Below are 18,885 nucleotides of genomic sequence, written 5' to 3'. Positions count from 1 at the left end.
GACCGCGGGAGAGAGAAAGGCAGGCGAGCAGTGACACACATCCTGCGACTAGAGTTGCTTTACCTGCGACAGCTGTTTTATTTTTATTCTCCCCTTCCTCAATGCAGTTCCATCATGTAGCGTGACAAAAATAGGATTTATTATGAATTGTTAAGGGCATCCGTCAGTTAAATTATTTTTGGAAATACCTAATTTTCTATTTTAGAAAACAGTATTTTAGAACAGTGGTAATAGTCTGGAAACATAAATATTTTTCCATACTTTATTTTTCATTTTCCATACTTTTTAATACCTGGAAATTGATCACATTTATTTCCATACTTTCCATACTTGCGTAGGAACCCTGTGCTAACCTAAAAATACTCTTCCCCCCTGGTTTGTTAATGTTCTTCTAAACGTGTGAACAGTGAACTACAACTGTCTGTAAAAACAGCTATGGAGAAAATGATGCCTGGTTGGGAATATTTAAATACATTTAATTGACTCCCATTCCCACCCCATTTCTCTCACCAGCCTGGTATTGGGTAGCTTTCTGGGCATTGGTACATCCACAACAGGCAGCTCAGCATGTTTTGGGTAGGCCTGGGCCATGCAGTTGCTGGGAGGACTGCCTTTAGGGATTGCAGCTGTGATCTTCACCCGCTCACAGCCCTTGACAGAGCAGAAGGCAAACTGTTCCCTGCTGTTATGGGCCTTTACCTTCAGGAAAAGCAGACTGCAACACACAGTAAAACTTTAGACATCATACACTTCATCTAATATTTTGGAACAACAGAAACAAAATGTACATTGTGAAATGTTAACCCATGAAACTGTGAGGATGTTTAGAACCTTTTGAATCTTCTCACCTTGAAGTTCAATTGCCCACGGAAGTACATGGCATTCACCAAAGATATAGAACAAAACAAAAAAATGGAGGCCTGATCTTATAATGACTGACTTACTACAGGGCTCCAGACTAACCTTTTTAGTAGGAGCACTGTAGCCCCTAACTGAAAATTATAGGAGCGCAAGCAGAAAATTTAGGGGCACACCTTAAATTGTCCTGCAATGCAGTTATTCACATTGGCCATTTTAACTGTGTCATAAACTATATGTAGTCTACTGTATATTAACATTGGACTGTTTTAATTATTGAGGTATTAACCATCACAAAGACTTGTGGTCAGTGGGATGAGAGGATTCTTAAAATAACATCTGTACAGATGTGAAGCCCTGACTGTATCTGACTGAGCCTTAATGAAAGCTGTTGTCTTGTGTGTTTTTTCCCGCTCTGCAGCAGCAAACTGATATGATGCTGATTTACATGAGAATTCATGTCAAATGGAGGTTAAACCATGATCAGAAATGACAGAAAGCATTTTAATAAGCTAATCTATCATAATTAAAACAATTGGAGACTGAGAACAAACTGATATATGAGTCTGATAATATTTCAATGAATCGACATCATATCGATCATCACATCATGTTTCTGTGACTTCCTGTATGGACTGAAGGCTGCTGGAAACTGTCGGGAAACTGTCTAGCTGAATCCAAATGATTTCACCGTACTTGCAGACTTACGGACTTTGCAGGTGCTTTCCCGGGAAGTGCTGGGAGTGCTGAGGGCTGCCCAAAGCTACAATTCCTCCAGTCCACAAGGGACCCTAAAGCGGACTTCCAGAGAGTCTGCTTGGGGTACGGACCTCAGCAGACTAACGCCCAGTTTATAGGCCCAATTCCAATCCGGCCCCTAAAGACTCAAGCCCTGAACCCTCACTGACTTAACTGACGTCAGCTGTAAGTGATTGAGTGTGAGAGTCTGAAAGGGCTCCGGATGCTACAAATAGGAATGGGACAGCACTTATTCCCCTCTCTACAAAATGTTGTTGACACTGGCGGCTCTGGGCGTGATCATTTATCGGTCATTGTCAGCATATATTCCACACACAAAGAATATATATCTATATATATCTCCATAGATAGATAGAACTTGTATGACATATATATGAATATGACAGCAGTGACAGTTGAACATTTCTACAGCAACGAGCAAAACAGTCTTGAGAGCTCAGTCTGCAAGTCCAGAGGGTGGACATTTGGATTCAGCCTCCAACTTGACCGCAGCTAGTTGTCACCTAGCATGAGCCTACCGATGAGTGCAGATGACGTGATCCTTGCAGTTAACCAATCACTCCTTGACTTTCCTTCTCTCACACACACACTGGCGGACTCGCTCCCTCGTTTGACAAGAAAAATAAAAAGAAACGCCTGCAAATTTCCGGATCACACACGAGCGAGTAGTTGTAAACAATACTTGCACTGACTCCAAAAATGGTCGCAAAATACATTTTCCATTTTGTTCATACTTCTGCCACTGGAACATGTTTACATACTCTTGTTATGCATTTTGATCTTACATGATCTCCGTAGGAGGAACCTGAAAGGGGTCACGGGTAACCTACCGGGACTGATTACTGTTGCCATGGGCCACAAGCCTTTTCCGCAGTAGCAAAATAAAACGTCAACTTGACAAAGTAGTCTGAGTCATATGTTTATTATAAGTCACCGTAACAGTTAAGACATAACTTTAATGTTTAACTGTAATGTGATCTTTCACAATATGGGATCTTTAGGTGGTTGAGACAGTCTGGATACACTGTTGGTTTGTCAGATTTTCTAATTGTTTATGTTTCTTGACCCAGTGGACTCAGTGAGTATATATATATATATATATAGTGAGTATATTATATAATGTAATCAATCCGTAGAAAATATAAAGGTATTAAACAGTGTCATAGGCTTTTAGCCTCAATGTTGTTTTCTGATGGTTGATTAAAGTGTTCTCAGTAAAGTTTGCTTTTGAGATGAGGTGAGCTAATGTGATGGTGGTGGTGTTCATTTGTTTTTGTGTATGTGTGTGTGTGTGTGTGTGTGTGTGTGTGTGTGTGTGTTTCTATCTGTCTGACCCAGTGTCTTCCTCCCAGTAGTAGTATCCTCTGGCCAGGTGCGAGTGGTTGATCTTCTCCCTCTGCGTTGTCCTCATGAAGACGCCGGTCTTTTGGGTCTGCTTGGTAAGGCGATTGTGGATATCGGAGATGATGGTGAAGTTAGTGCCTTGTGGGTAGCAGACCCCCACTTTGAGCCAGTCATTTCTGAAACACCCCAAATGAAGCAATGTAGATAAAGTAGTGACTTCATCTCACACTAAAACCTATTCTGACAGCCATAGTAAAAGCACACATGACTATACCTGCTTTTATCTAATCAGGTGAATATCACATGAACTGCAAATAGAACTAACAAATTTGTTGGTAGATAGTCGGAGAAGTATTCATTCATTCATTTTCCACAACCACTTATCCTGATGAGGGTCGCGGGGGGTGGGTGGGGGGTAATATTAGGTGAGAGGCAGGGTACACCCTGGACAGGTTCACCAGACTATCGCAGGGCTAACACTGAAAGCAAGACAAGCATTCACACTCATATTCACACCTACGGGCAATTTCTAGAGTCACCAATTAACCTACCCTGCTTGTCTTTGGACTGTGAGAGGAAGTGGCACCTAGAGAAAACCCACGCTGACACAGGGAGAACATGCAAACTCTGCACAGAGGGGTTCCCTACCCTGGGTTTGAGCCCTCCACCCTGGGCTCAAACCAGGAACCCTGTTGCTGTGAGGTGACAATGCTAACCACTGCACCACAGTGCTGCCATAAATATTTGTTTTAGTCATTTGTAAAGGAAAAATACGTAAAACATATTCTAGCTTTAGCTTCTCCAGTGTGAGGATTTACAGCCTTTTCTATTTATTTATTTATTTATTTTTTTTAAATATTATGTAAACTGGTAAAAACAAGAAATTCAAAGACACTGGATCTCTGTGATGGGCATTTTCATTATTTTCTGACATTTAATAGACCAAAGAATAATCAATTAATAGAAAAAAAATTCTGGTGTAGAAACACTAAAGGATAGCATTACACATGGATTTTTAAATCAGGTGAATGGAATGCTAATTGCTAACAGTGCCAGTTGGGTTAACATATACCCTTAATATCTTGTATAGCTACAGTAAAAACATATGTGATATCTAAAAGCATAGCTCAATATTCCCAAATTATACATAAGCAGTCAAATACATCTTGTAAAATCTTTAATTCATACACCACTCTGAGTAGATAATTGCATGGCTTTTATGTGCAGCATACACATTTCCCTATTATTCTTTACCAGAGAAAGGTGGTTGCAGCTCTAATTTAAAAATAATGTTTCCAAATATGCTGAATTGGGACAAAACAGAAAAGTTCAACATGCTAAAAATTCAAACCTGCTACATAAACTCCCTCAAATTCAAAAATTAATTTCCAAGACCAACAATTTAAAAGATGATTATCTATTTAACGCTTTTTACAGAGTCTGCTCTAAGGTGCATTTTAATATATTATACCAACAAGGCAAGAAAAGACAAACCATCTGCTGCTGCTTTCTTAAATTAAGTAAAAAATAAGTCATATTTCAGCTCTTTGTGGAGAGAAACACTCTTACTTGCAGTATTACTCTTTGAACTGTAGATGGGGCCATTGGTGTATGCACGATTGATGGAAATACACAGCTTTGGCTCCATACTGTCTATAGCAGGGTGGACTTGGACCACTGGGGATAGCTGACGTGCTTAAAATGACAACAGATTTTATTTACTTTAAACAGCCTAAGGCCGCACTGTTGACACCATCTGAAGGGAGGAGCACAAAGTGAGGCTCTCCCCATTTTTGTGGTGAATCTTCATAAAAAGAGGGATTGAGAGGAATGAGCTGAAGGCCCTCATCAGTTTACATCATTCACCATGAATTATCTGAGTGACCAGGACGTGGAGCATTTAAGGAGGGATCAGTGTTGAAAACCAAATTAATCTTGTCAGCCGACTTCCCATGTCATCATTCCCAACATTTTCTTATGTTTAACTGTATTCTTTCTGTAACTGGATAGCAATTAAGCCAATTAATGAATGGTTAAGTCACAAGGAAATGAAATTCTGAAACCAACTGTACACTTTTTGCAGTGATTGGCCAGGAGAAGTGGAGGTGTGGGACTACTAAGCAGGGTTGGAACTTCTCTTTCAAACCCTCTTTTTCATTAACAGTATTATGTTACGAACAGTTCATTATGGTAAGGGGGTCATAGCGTGGGGATCATAATCTGGTGCACATTGCCGCATGCAGAATAGGCTACATAGGCTTATTTGAGGTGAGCTGTTGCGCGTCTCAAAAATAGGCAAGAGTAGAAGATTGCAGGGGAAGTATCAAAGAGTCGAAGTCGAACAGCTCAGCTGGCCTGAGTCAACTTGCAATGATGGAAGCAGCACTAGTTTTGTTAGTTAACTGTCAGTTTTCTAGTAATTGATGATGATGTGATTCTACATCATTCATGGAAAATAAGAACTTGATCTTACTGCTGTAATGTGCAAGTACTTGCCATTACAGCTTCAACTGGTTTAAATGCACAGACATCTTGTGGCCCACTGGGACTGTCGGACCGAGGAGAGTGAACTGACAAAATAAACAGGACTCCTCCTCTACCCATATTTTAGAAGTACCTGTGCTACTGTATTTCAACAAAGCAAACCAGAAGTAGGCTACTATTGGTTTTATTCTATGCTGAGGCTGCTGTTGAGCCAAGATAGCTTGGTGTTAGCATGCTCGTTTGTCGCATCACAGCACTGGACCACCAGTAAACATAAACATGCTGCCAGACTATTTTCACCGCATGTGTGTCTGTAATGTTGGCTTGCTCATGTGAGTGGCTTTATGTTGCTGCAGCAAAGTGATGTGAAAACAAGGGGGGCCAAAACGTTTGGCAGACACCAAAATACAGACAATAACGAGAATGGTACTCTCTTCATACTGCAATCACAGAAATGACAGATATGCTCAAAGACATATCAAAGCCTTGATGGACATTCATCCTTTCCTCAGTGAAAATATGTTTCTTTTTTATACTTCTTTTATTTACAAGTTTCCACCACATCAATTTTTTCCCACAACTTAGATCCAGCAAAAAATTTTATGTTGAAAAGATGTTTTTTTTTTTTAAAAAAAAAGGTCAAAGGACATTCAACAATGGTTCAAAAGTGAAAGTGTTGATTAAATGTTCGCATTTAGACCATATTTCACTGTTCATCCTCTACAGTGTGCAAATAATAGTCTATCGTTATTTTGGAGCTGAACTAAGAAATCACATCCAAATTTGGTCTAAACGTAAACGTAACTGATCAATCAACAGAAGAAAAACTTTCACTTTTGGACCTTTTCTGAATGTCTTTCCACCATCACTGTTTTAAACTCCTTTTAAACCTCAAAATGCTCCGACTGTAATATAAAACAGTAAATGTGGCTCTGGCTTTAAGATGACAACTATAGCAGCACTTCCACTTATGAGATAGAGAATACCATGTGACACATGCTACAATACATTTGTATTTATTAATCAACAATTTAAATATAACATGGAAAGTGCTCTTTAGATACAATTACAGTGAGATAGAAAAATACATAATCGATGCAAGGTCCCTCAGGTTGGAGGAAGAAGTTTGATATGGTGGAAACCTGTAAATACAACAAGTATTAAAAATAAATATATTGTCATTGATGAAAGGGTGAATGACCATCAAGGCTTTGATATATATGTTTGAGTATAACTGCAATTTCTGTAATTGCAGTATGAGCCACATGACTATGGGTAAAACATATATGACTCAGTACTATTCTCTATGTTGTTTGCATGTTGCTGTACGCCAAAGGTGTTGGCCTCTGGTTTTGCACACTATAGAGGATGAAACATCTCACTTAATGTGAACATTCAATCAACGTCCACAAATAGTTGGTGAAAAAACTTTTGGAACCATTTCTGAACGTCTTTTCCCCGGTGACCAAGTCGTTTTTTAAACATCTTTTCAACGGAAAAATGTTCGCTTGGCACACCAGGCGTTCAGATGCAAACTGAGTCTATCTCTGAACGACTAACTTACTGCCTTGCAAAGTGGAGTGTAATGGACTGCAGACCAGTTTCAGTGGTAGAGGACAGGGGGGCAACTGTGTCCAAAATCCAGCAGCTTCAACTACAACACATCTGCTTAAATTCATTTGAAATTAATTCTTTAAAACACATTCACAGCTATAAATACAAAAGTAATTATAGTCTCACTCCTAAACACACCACAGTCCCATGGAAAAGGAGGACTCCTGTTCTAGGTGGTCACTGGGTTCTACTCAAAGGTAAATGACTACAAACAGGCACACAGTACAGTCCGAGCATCACATGGCTGGAACCCACACTAATGTCAGAGACTTAACAACCTGTGGTACTTTTGTTAGAAATTTAAAAATGTGGTCATTTGAGAAATAGCAGTGGCAGCATATTTAATAATATTCTGTTTATCACCGTTAATTGTATCTAAAGTCTACATGCCATATGTTATTTGCTCTATTTTTTGTCTTCTTTGTCCCCTTTTTTTCATCTTATGTCTTTTTTGTTTGTGTTGTCAAGTCATGATATTTATTTATTTTTTATTTATGGTCTTATCTCTATTCTATAATCTGCAAATAAAAATGATCAGTTTGACTAATGTTAATTTATGTGTGCTGTCCATGATAAATAAGGTAAATGATTCTCACTTGTTGCAAAAATCCAATTCAGACAGTACCTGCTGTAAACATGCTTTGTGTAAAGGTGGTGTTGGTCATAATTGTGTGCTGTGTATGCTGACACAAGCGTGGCCCATGTGTCCACTGACTTGTTGAAGTTGATGAGCCAGATGGTGACCTCAGCAGGCGCCGCCTGGTCCCAGTGGATGGTGTAGCCTTTGGCTAGTGTGATCACTGGCTGGAACTGCTGGTAGTGTTTCTTCTTCCCCAGTGCGCCCTCTAGTGTCAGGGGCCGATCAGGGTACTCATCCCTCACTATGTGCATGTTTAGGTTGGCAGGGTTACGCGTCTGGACGTAGATCTAAGGAAAACCGACCATAGAGTTAGAAGGATGATTCTAATATTTGGACAAAAATCTTAAATAGCCTTATCCAGTGTCATTATATATATTTTTTTCATTTTCTCTGATATAAATGACCCCTTGACTCAGTTGGTGTGGGCCAAGCACCTAATGTTCAACATCCCTGGTGTAGGTGTTTCATCAATTTAGCCATTCAGACTTAGGGCCAAAACACACCAGCGGTGAACAGCGTGTATCAAAAAAATACTCCCCCTGTTATTTTCAATGTACAACCTAATACAGATGCGTGAACACGTGTCCTGGACATGTCGCCCCACCGCACTTCATGCCACTGTCCCCCACTTGCTCTCTGCTTGTACATACCAGCTCCTGTAGCAGCTCCTTTTCTCTGCTCCTATGGCAGCTAAACTCCTCTCCTCACCACGGATAATGAGAACTCTGTTGCTGTTCCTCTGTCTCATGTGTGATGAAGAATGGATGAGGACAGACTCGTTGATGAGGACGAGAAATATCCCTAGTTAAACAACCACAGTCCCGACATTTTAAAGACCCTGGCCAAATAAACATTGCCTGGCAAGTCAAAGCTCTGGTGATTGGCTCTTGAGGTGAGATATCAACTTTAATTAGTGGCTGTTCACACATGATTTAAAGCCAATGCAGAGGTGGAAGACAGATCTTTCTGTAAAAGTAGTAATAACTGTGTGGTCATCTGTTAATGAGCTGCAGCGCAACGCGTCTGATGTGTGCGAGGGGTGGCGCTTGATGCATGTTGCCATGCAGTGCCGCAGGGCGGCGGCACTGGTGCGTTTTCAGCTTTATACAGAATTTTGACCATAAAAACTGAAAAACATTTAAAAGAGGAGATAACACAAACTTGTACTGTACCAATGAAACGCTGGATTAATAAGCAATGAAATACACCCTTACCCAGTTCAAAACACTCAGTGGTTTTGCCTCTAAAGTCTTAGTTGGTCTGGTAAGACCAGTAGCTTATTGTGGCAGATGGATTTTGCTGACATTACAACTGACATTAATTAGTTTGTTGACTTAATGGCTCTTCCCTGTTTGTGCTTCTCTTATGCTGTCTTCTAGTATTTAAAATTATGTCCCAACTGTCTCTGTGGCTACAGCTTTATCTGTTTAGCAAAGTAAAATACACTTGCTTTAGATACAACTTTTAAATAAGATGACTTGTTGTTGGTAGGCACTTCGAAAGGGTTGTGCTATAGCAGTTTCCCCTTCTTCCAATCATTGCAGTGAGCTAGGCAAAACATGTACTGACTCGATTTGTGTACACATTGATTAATATAATCCTCTGTTTAAAAATATGCAAATTTCAAACATTCAACTCACTGAATGTTAGAAAAACCTAATTTGCAAAAAAAATCACAAACAATAAATATTCTGTTTCTTGTTCAAAAGTTTTTCTAGCATTGCTTATTTTCCTGATAGCTACCAACATCATTAATGTGATTATACACACTGCAAAACAACCAGTGCATGACTGATTTCTCATTTCAAACAGAACAGGGATTATTAAATTATTTATGATTTCAAAGAACTTTGACTGTAATATGAAAATACATGAACAGCCAAATAGGGTGTAACAGAAAGTAGATTAGTTTGTAAACACTGATTTGTGAGAATGAATTACCCACCTGTGCATAGTGGCCGCTGCAGATAGCTGCCTTCCAGTTGGGCACGTCGATGCAGTCGGGGTGCCGGAGCAGCCAGTTGTCTTCTTTAACCAGGAAGGCTCCTGGATACTCGCTGACTGAGCCGTCGATATCGTGAAAGATGGTTGTCTTGTCCCCGTCCATCTGCATCTTATTAAACCAGGGACCCGGCTCCCCAAAAAACACCCGAGACGTGATCTACAGAAGAGGGATGGAGTGAAAGGCATACATTTGCAGCTGCACATAGTGGGTACTTTATGCCCATATACATCAATTATGATCATATCTAAAATTACTAAGTTTCCAAATGTACTCTGCTTCTTCTCTCTACAACATATAAAAAATGGTTAAAGCTCCGTTTTTTCAATTATCACCAAAAAATATTTGTAGGCTACCGTGAATTGGCTTATTCTGATTTGAACTCCTACAGATTACACTAAATGGGGTCGTGGTGAGGACAGTTCAGAATGCCTCAAAAAGACGCTTGAACGCTGGTCAGACGCGCCATATCAGAGGAAAACAATGGTTTTACTGGCGTCGCGTTTCTAGTGTTTCATCTCGGTGTGATCGCTCCCTAACTCTTTAATATCTCCACCTTCTTCTGAAAAACATTATAAAGACTCACCAAAGTCATAACCTAAAAAAACAACTGGACAAATTTATTTAAGGATAACAAAATTGCACATTTTGACAGACAGACAGACAGATAGACAGAAAATGACAGAGAGTTGAATGGTGCTCATTCTAAACTGCATGAACTGTGTCTGAAAATTGTGTGTGTGTGTGTGTGTGTGTGTGTGTGTGTGTGTGTGTGAGAGAGTGAGTGAAAGAGAACCCGTTTAATATTCCAATAAACTAATGTTAATATCCAATGGTGAAAGATGATACTTGGATCTTTTACTTAAGTAAAAATAGTAATACCACAGTGTGACCATTCTGTTACAAGTAAAACTCCTGTTTTCAAAATCTTAAAGTTACGTACTCATTATGTAGAATGGCCCATTTCAGAATAATGGATATAATATTACTGCATTATAATTATTATGTGTATATGTCTATAATCATATGATCATTTCATATGTTGTATCAAAAATCTGAATCTTCAAAGTAACTAGTGACTCAAAAAAATTAGTGGAGTAAAAATACCATATTTGCCTCTGAAATGTGGAGGAATTAAAGTAGCATTAAATGGAAATACTGCAGTACCTCCAAATTGTACTTAAGTTGGCCTAAAGTACTTTGGCATCTCATTTCCATTCAAAGCAGACATCTTAATCACTGAAACATTGAAATATATTTACTTACTTTCCTTGTGAATTTAAAAATATTGATATTGATAGTTGTTAGTAAAACAGAATACTCCACAACATCACTATCATTAAACATTTGTTGACTAGAGCTGGAAAACCAGTTAACTGTATTTATGTTGAATGATGATATTGAATGAATGTTAACTTTTGGTTGAGTGCATAAAAAAGCATCAAAATAGAGCTTGTTTTGTTTTAAACAAGGTTCTGCAGGTCCAGAGCTGTATACATTATAAATGTGACCTGATGGTGAATTAATTCAAAGGGATGCTTTGCTGATTTTCGATTAGGTCTGTGTCACCACGGTGTCAGGAGTTTATATAAATGAACAGTGTTTGCCTTACTGCTGTGGTGCCAGCAGTCAGTGTTGCCAACTTAGCGACTTTGTCACTATATTTAGTGCCAGCAGTGCCAGAAACTTCCTGCCCCTGCTGTGAGCAAAAATCTGCCAGATGATTACACATTGCAGGCCCGTGGATGGGCAGGGAGCTTTGAGGACTGGTGGCTTGGGGGGCCTTAACTGTTTTCATCTGCACACACTCCCATAAGCAGAGCTGCCGCGTGGTCATGGTTGCTGCCGCCCCAGGGCCCCCACCTAGTACGGGCCTCCTGATAGGTTTTCTCTTAATCACTGTCAATAGTGGTCACTGTTGATGTCCAATAGAGGGCTGGAAGGTGGCTTCCTCGCACTGTTGCCAACTCCTCAGTAAGAAAAGTAGCTATTGGCTGTCCTAAAAGTCGCTAGAAGCCGCTAAATGACGTCATCGCCTAATTTGCGTAATTTTCCATATGCATGTAATTGTAATGGCTGCTGTAGGAGAGAGGAATAACGTCGTGGGAGAGGCAAAAACTGAGTAAAAAAACACCCTGAATATGTTTAGAACTACAAATGAACCTTCTTTCAGTGATTTATATCAGACAAAGACAATTTTACATTTACATCCCACCCTGACTGTAAACCAGGTCGGGATCAGCCAGCAGCGGTTCCGCGCATGCGTGATTCACTAGCAGTCTGGACGTGGAGGGGTTAACATCTCCTGCTCTGACTGCTGCTGGGAGGGAGGACTGGGCCGTCTGTGAGTGCTTTGGGGCGAGAGAGGAGCCCACGGCAGCATCCGCTGCTTGTTGAGAAGTGTAAGAATGATACGTGCTCTCACAACAGAGTCTCCAGAAGTCTTCAATAACATCAGAAAAAGTCACTAGATTTGTCGCTAGTCGCTTTTTTGAAAAAGAGTCGCTAGAGGGGTCTGAAAAGTCGCTAAATATAGTGACAAAGTCGCTAAGTTGGCAACACTGCTTCCTCGTCCTTGAACTGTATACCATCTCTGCACAGCCAATTTTTGCCGTATACATGTACTGCCAATTATGCAGATTCAGCTGGTCTCATGAAATGTAACAGCTAGCTCACTCATGGTTACTACTGTAAACAAGCACAGGAATGACAATTACAACAAAAATCACTATTTTCTGAGCAGACACATTAAAAATACCATAAATCCTAGAGTAACATTTGTATTTAAGAAAAATGGCAAACTTAACAACTAATTTCAAAAACTACTCTCTTCAACGCCATGCATCATGGGGATTCTGGGGCGCAGACGTTACTAAGCTGCAACGTAAATGTACATAAGCCTTGTTCCAATCCACTCCGGTTTGCTGTTATTTTAAACGAAGCAATCCATTCCCATCAGCAATGCCAGCACCGAACCAAGTTCCAGCCGCCTGGGGCTCATTAAGAGCTCTTTGCTCTTGTGAATGGATGAGGTCAGACTGTCAAACCTCACTTTGCTGTGTGTGGAGCGGGAGATAAATACTGACAAGGACAAAGTGGCAAAAAGTTTTGAAAAGAAACCATAATACGTGCGTTTACATGGAGCCATGTATTCCTTTTGCATTGGGGTTGGAGGCCCTACCCGAATAGTGTTTTCTTCCGGTAAACATAACATTGCCCTCCTCCTATCCAATCAGAAACCTTCCCTGCCCCAAACCTTGCGTAGACCCAAATAAAGGCGATTAAACTGATCTCCCGTGTAAACCCTCATTCGGAATGAATATTTCCCATGTAAACTACCTGGAAAGACTTTAAATCCGAATGATTTCATTCAGATTTATTTCATTCCGAATGAGAAGCCATCATGTAACTGCACCTAATATCTAAACTAATATCTAAACTAAACTAGCAGATAGAGCAAGGACAACAACTGGTAAGTGAAAAAAAAAAAATCTGTCTTTAATAACTTACATTTTGGTTCTAAAGAAGTCAGTCAGAATGTTTCCTGCATCTCAGCACCTGTCTGTGTCACTACCTGCAGTGTTGCAGATGGACTTTGTGTTGGAATATGCCTAATATAGACCGCTTATGTTTATGATTGTGTGTAAAGACATAACCCATCAGCTCAGAGTCGACTGACCATGAAATGGAGGTTTCAACACTGTTACTTTATTCTACTTAACATCGACCATACATGCCAGGTCTCCATGACACTATGCTCTCTTATCATACATGAGCAGTAGAACATAGTCAGTATAACTCATTACTATTCAGAGACGTCTCGTGTTGATGTTGGTGGGAGTAGTGTGGTGACACTGTGTTCAACTCTCAAGTTATATCACAACAAAACAAAAAGAAAGCACCACCTTGTGATACTATCTGGCATTGCAGTATTACTACAAACCTGGCTGTTACATCAGCACAGTGCCATTCTTAGTGCTGAAACATTTTAACTTGACTGGCAATCTGTTTTCTTTATTTGTTCTTCAGAACAAGCTTGTCCGACAAAGTGGCTTTACTGTATATTTTAGCTTGGGTCAACAAGTGCCACGTTATGCATAGTATATGGATATATACACTGATTTACAGTTGTGAGCTTTAAAATGACTTAGTCACAGGGGCCCCTGAGAAAGTTCTGCCCACACTCTGCTAAGAGTCTAGATCCACCCCTGCACACTCCTCACACAGACTTGGCTGAAAATTGGCAAAGTATCCCTTTAAGTCTCACTCTAGTCAGGAAACCAAAGTTGTCAACCCTGCTATTGCAACAGTCTACATTTTGAAGTCTTAAACCTTTAAGCTTTCAATGAATATTTTTTGGTTTTACCAACTAACAATAGTTAGACACATAACATATTCTAAAAGTTACATATTGCATTTTGTCCCTTCACAACATAAAGGTGCCCTGTGGAGTTGTCTCATGAACAAACAAATAATTGAATGTATTTCCTTCTTCATTAAACAGCTGTAAAACCAATTGAAAAAAAAGAGAGAAAAAAAAAAGAGTGGGTGGAATGTGTATTGCGTTGCCTGTGTGCTCATGCACATGCATGATAAAAACAAAACAGGGACCCACTCACAAAAAAAAACCATTTGATCCATACTGCCTCTCAGGGTCAAAAACTTCACCTTTACCTTTATAGTACCAAATAGTCTAGGACTGGAGCCCATTTAAAGCTTGCTTCTCTAATGTAAGAATCTTTACATTCTCATTTAATTTCTAAGCACATCGTCTGTTTTCCACTAATGTCTCTGGTTAAATCAGTCCAGATGTTTTGTGTAATTCACATAGAAATGGACTCACAGGTACTTGGTCAAAGATGATGTCAGTGATGTTATTGTTGGGGCAGCTCTGCCACGAGTTGTTGAGCCTGAAGCCAAAGGCACTGGTGTGCCGTCCATCCAGCGCTGTATATTTCCGAAATGTACAGTTCTGCATGTTGATGGGACCGTCATAGATCTGCATGCCCCGGATAGGAAAATCACTGTAGGGAAACATAGATCCACACGGACATCAACCCATCAGTAATTTACACTCAGGGTTTTGTTGCACACGCATAAGTAGTATTATGATGATCTAGTGCAATGTAATGTGCGTACTACTCCATGCTTCAACAGAAGAAGCATTGTTTCCCATCTTATACTGATATTACTGACCTGAATCATATGTTTGTAGTTCAGGACTAGGGTCCATTGACTGACTTTTATGTACCTTCACCACTCACTGTGGACAATGTTTGAAGGTTTAAAGACTATTTGCCACTGCAGAACTGGTCTTGTAAACTGATTTTAGTCTAAGAAATACATTTTCATCCAAACTTGGAAAGGCTTGCCTCCTTCCTTCGTACGCACATACACCAGATTTGTTTTTCAGTAACAATTGTCTTTGTCACACTCTTCTGTCTTCTGTAACATTTATCCACAATAGTGTGCCAGCATAGCATATACCAAAAACATTTCTATTAACATTTGATTCTCTGAGAAAGATTAGAAATAGAAGATGGCAGGGCACTCTAAGGGGGATCAAAGGGAACAGATGACCCCAGCCCAAAGTCAAGGAGTGGGTGAGGGGGGCATGAACAGGTATATGGCTGACCCTTAAATGGGATGAAGTGCAACAATTTACTTAAATCACTGACAGTACAAGTTATATGTATTTAAGTGATAACTAAATGTATTTTTATTATTAAAACACATTTCAGTGTGCCATCTGATACTCCCACTCCCCGCAGGTATTGTGAAGTGGTGGGGTCCATCTGACAGAGGAAGTCAGGTGTGCAGAACACACAAGTGTTGCTAAAGTAAACTTGTGAGGCCGACTGCAGCCTGACTACTTAAGTAAGAATGCCTCACCAAAAATCGAGAGCTCCTCAAAGAAAAACCAGGATACAGAGAGAACAAGAAGGTGAAAGAAGCAGGAAGACAACGATGAAGTGGCGGCAAAAGAAAAAAAAATCGTAAATGGAGCACCAGGTATGACAGGCAGAGCTGAAGGTGAGAAGTGGGGCAGACTCAATTTTTACCAAATAAAACTTGCTGTATTGGGCTGAGTTTTAAATTTACAGTGAAGACACAGGTATTTAACTAGAGGACCTAAGGCATCCATTGGTACCAACCATGTTATGATAAGATAAGATAAACTTTATTGTCCCAGACGGGAAATTTGTTTTGGGCACCAATTGCAGCAGCTATCATTACACTGGGTCTGTACATTGTTGACGGTTGGCTTTGAGGGCAATCCTTTGGTCACTACACACAAAGCTCTCCTCTTGGCCATGGCACAGTAGACTATGGCATTACAGCCCTTGACCCCATCGGTTTGAAGATCAAGCATGGAGTTCTAATTTTCGCACACAATAAAGGAATCTCTGGCACTACCTGTCCCTCTGGGCTGTTTCTAAGATTGCTACAGCCTGAAACACCTGATATTATGGCAGCTTTTCTAAAAACTTTAAATGCATGTTTCAATGTTAACTGGTGATTTTTTTAAATGAAATTGCAGGGGCAAGTGAAAACTCCAAAAGTAGTTGTGATACTGTCTTGGATTTGAAGCTCGCTATTATGAACATTTAGTGTTTTTCACAGAATATATTTGTGAGGGCAGGGCTGGTGGGGGGCTGCTGCCAATCAGCTGTTAATGCCGTTAGATGCAGCGCCGAAAGATGTACCGATGAGAAGCTCCTCTCCTGCTCTCTGTATCAGGTTAGCAAGGGCTAACACAGCACAGTGTGATCTCAACCCTACTCGTCATATTTTGCCATTTGGGCTGAAGTCCCGCAGCAGCGGTTAATCCGACACCAAGCTGTTTATCTCACACCGACACCTAAATGGCTTAACTTTGTCATTAAATCTGTTGTGATAACCATTGGGTAAAGTTTGCCATGTGATGCTAAGCAGTTGCCCTGTCACTGTGTGTGACTCTGTCCCAGGCACAGTGCTCTGGTCCTGCAGCAGTAGTGTCATGATAAACAGAGAGAGGGGGGGGCTGAGCGTGAATCAATATGCTGCACCCAGCTCTACAATGAAATGAGATTTGAATGTTTTAAATAGTCAAATTTGTGGTGAAGTTGTGGTGATTGGACAAAATTGCAAGGTCATGCAGAATTAAAAGGGATTGGCTAAAATTGCATTAACTGTTCCGATCGCAACATCCTGGAGGGACTGTAACACAGCTTTTGAGACATTCCCTCCTTTTCTCTGCTAAGTGGGCTAGGACTGATTTCTGGCATACCAAGTCTGACTGACACAGCCCGTTTCTATTAAACTGGGACTCCACCTAAAATATACTTTGGCTAAGGAAAAGTAGCTGTCAAATGTTCTCACATTGCTTCTCCATGAAGAACAGCAGTTAGGGTCAGTTTGAATTCATGTCAGTTTTAAAGGATTGACAAGTTGTCATTGCAGAGAAATCTGCACAGCTCATCAGACCATTCCTTCTTTTTCACTGTCCATTCATATAAGCTCACTATGTTCCATATAGACAGTTTACGCACACACACACACACACACACACACACACACTGACGCAGCTGCAAATTCAGATGATGAGAGTAGAGTTTGTGGGCTGTAAAACCAAAACAACATGCTAATAAAGTGTACTTACATGCCACGTGGCAGAGTTCTTCCAATAAGGTCAGAACCCCCGAGGCCCCAGATCCTGTTGTCAAGGAGGGGCATTCCACGATTTTCACTTTCACCCACAAACAGTGAGTTTTTCACCTGCTGATGAGAGCCATCATCATCTGGGAACGTCCCTCCACTGCACACAAAGATGGAGAGTTAGAGTCTGGAAGTGTGAAAGTAGTAGTAGTGCGTGTAGTGATAGTAGTATTGGTAAAGTAGCACTGTAGCATCAGTATTGTAAAATTTCTAAATTTTGAATTTATTATTCAAACATCCCAATCATTATTCAAGGGACTGAAAACTGTGATTGTGTTTCTTTGTTGAGTAAATGTAGCATCTAACATCAATATAAAAACTACAGGTGTGTTATGTAATACATTGTATATGTACTTTCAGTGCTAAATATAGTCTCGCTCATTCAGTGATGTGAATAATTACATTGCACATGTAAAGATGGCCTATTTCTCTGTTTTCACTGCAAGCAGAACAAACAGATTCAGATAGAAAGGTAAATCGCATAAACTGAGAATAACAAGCAGTGTTCATGAATTAACAGAGGCTGAGGTGAGGTCAAACCAGAAGAGCCATTACAGTTTACGATGCTGTCAGAGTTTATGGGCAACAAAAAACCCCCCCGAATACATAAGGAAGTGGCTGAAGACAAAGTAATCACTGAGTGGATACACAATATGAGGTATCAGTAACTGTTCATTTGTTTATTTTGTGGGTGTGTATGTTAGCCTAGTTTTGTGTTCTTTTTTTTTCAAATATAGAGGCCCATGCACACCTTCAAAAACTTGAAGACAGGTGTGTAGGAGGAAAGTGTCCATAGGCGAAGAAAAGGGAATTCCCACACACTGTCCTGTTACTTGATATAAACTTTATTAGATACATAATGTTTTCATCAGATTAGGTAAAAGAACCAAGAAAATTTAAAAACATAAGTGATGCCTACTATGGTGAGGCCAATCTTCAAATATGATCTTCGTCAGCAATAACTGCATAAATATATACACTGAAAAATATAATGTTTAAAACAATGCATACAAAAACAGTAATTAAGTCAGGCTACTGGTAAATCTGACGGCAAAACCATAACAACTCATTTTTTGCCACCTCACATTTTAATAATTTCAAACTAACCAATGGGTGATGTCACAGTGGCTATGTCCATTATTTTTACAGTCTATGGTTCAAACACAATGGGCTCTAGTTTCGCAGACCGGGCGCAACTGGGTGTTGCCAGGCGGATTTTGCAAGTTTGGCACACTGTGCGCCTGGCGCAGCTACTCCTCTATCCCACCTCCGTCCCTCCTACCAGCGCAAGTCGGAAAGAGGGAGGAGAGAAGGCGTGGAGTGGGTTTTATACAGCCCATTCACATCACACCAATCAAATGAGCCCCTCTCCTCGACCTTAAATGCGCCGCGCAAAGGCGTAATGAGAGTTTACTCAATTCGCCATGGCAGAAGAGAGCAGCAGCGTCAGACAGCCAAACTTCTCCCAGGAAGAAACTGATGTTTT

The 18,885-nt window shown here is 40.3% G+C and overlaps 1 protein-coding gene across 1 annotated transcript in view; it reads right to left on the bottom strand.

Annotated features, from left to right (window-relative positions):
• The window catches only part of cemip (cell migration inducing hyaluronidase 1), a 212,423-nt gene that overhangs the window by 28,063 nt on the left and 165,475 nt on the right, over positions 1-18,885 (bottom strand). The window contains exons 16-21 of the mRNA XM_050049830.1: positions 17,344-17,499; positions 14,545-14,725; positions 9,645-9,860; positions 7,775-7,986; positions 2,952-3,137; positions 511-715 (exon numbers count right to left, since the gene is read on the bottom strand). Of these exons, the coding sequence (XP_049905787.1) occupies positions 511-715; positions 2,952-3,137; positions 7,775-7,986; positions 9,645-9,860; positions 14,545-14,725; positions 17,344-17,499 (1,156 nt within the window). The remainder of the gene's footprint in view (positions 1-510; positions 716-2,951; positions 3,138-7,774; positions 7,987-9,644; positions 9,861-14,544; positions 14,726-17,343; positions 17,500-18,885) is intronic.

Source organism: Epinephelus moara, chromosome 1 (assembly GCF_006386435.1).
Source record: "Epinephelus moara isolate mb chromosome 1, YSFRI_EMoa_1.0, whole genome shotgun sequence".
NCBI classification, from domain to species: domain Eukaryota; kingdom Metazoa; phylum Chordata; class Actinopteri; order Perciformes; family Serranidae; genus Epinephelus; species Epinephelus moara.
This window is presented reverse-complemented; position numbering and strand designations above follow the sequence as displayed.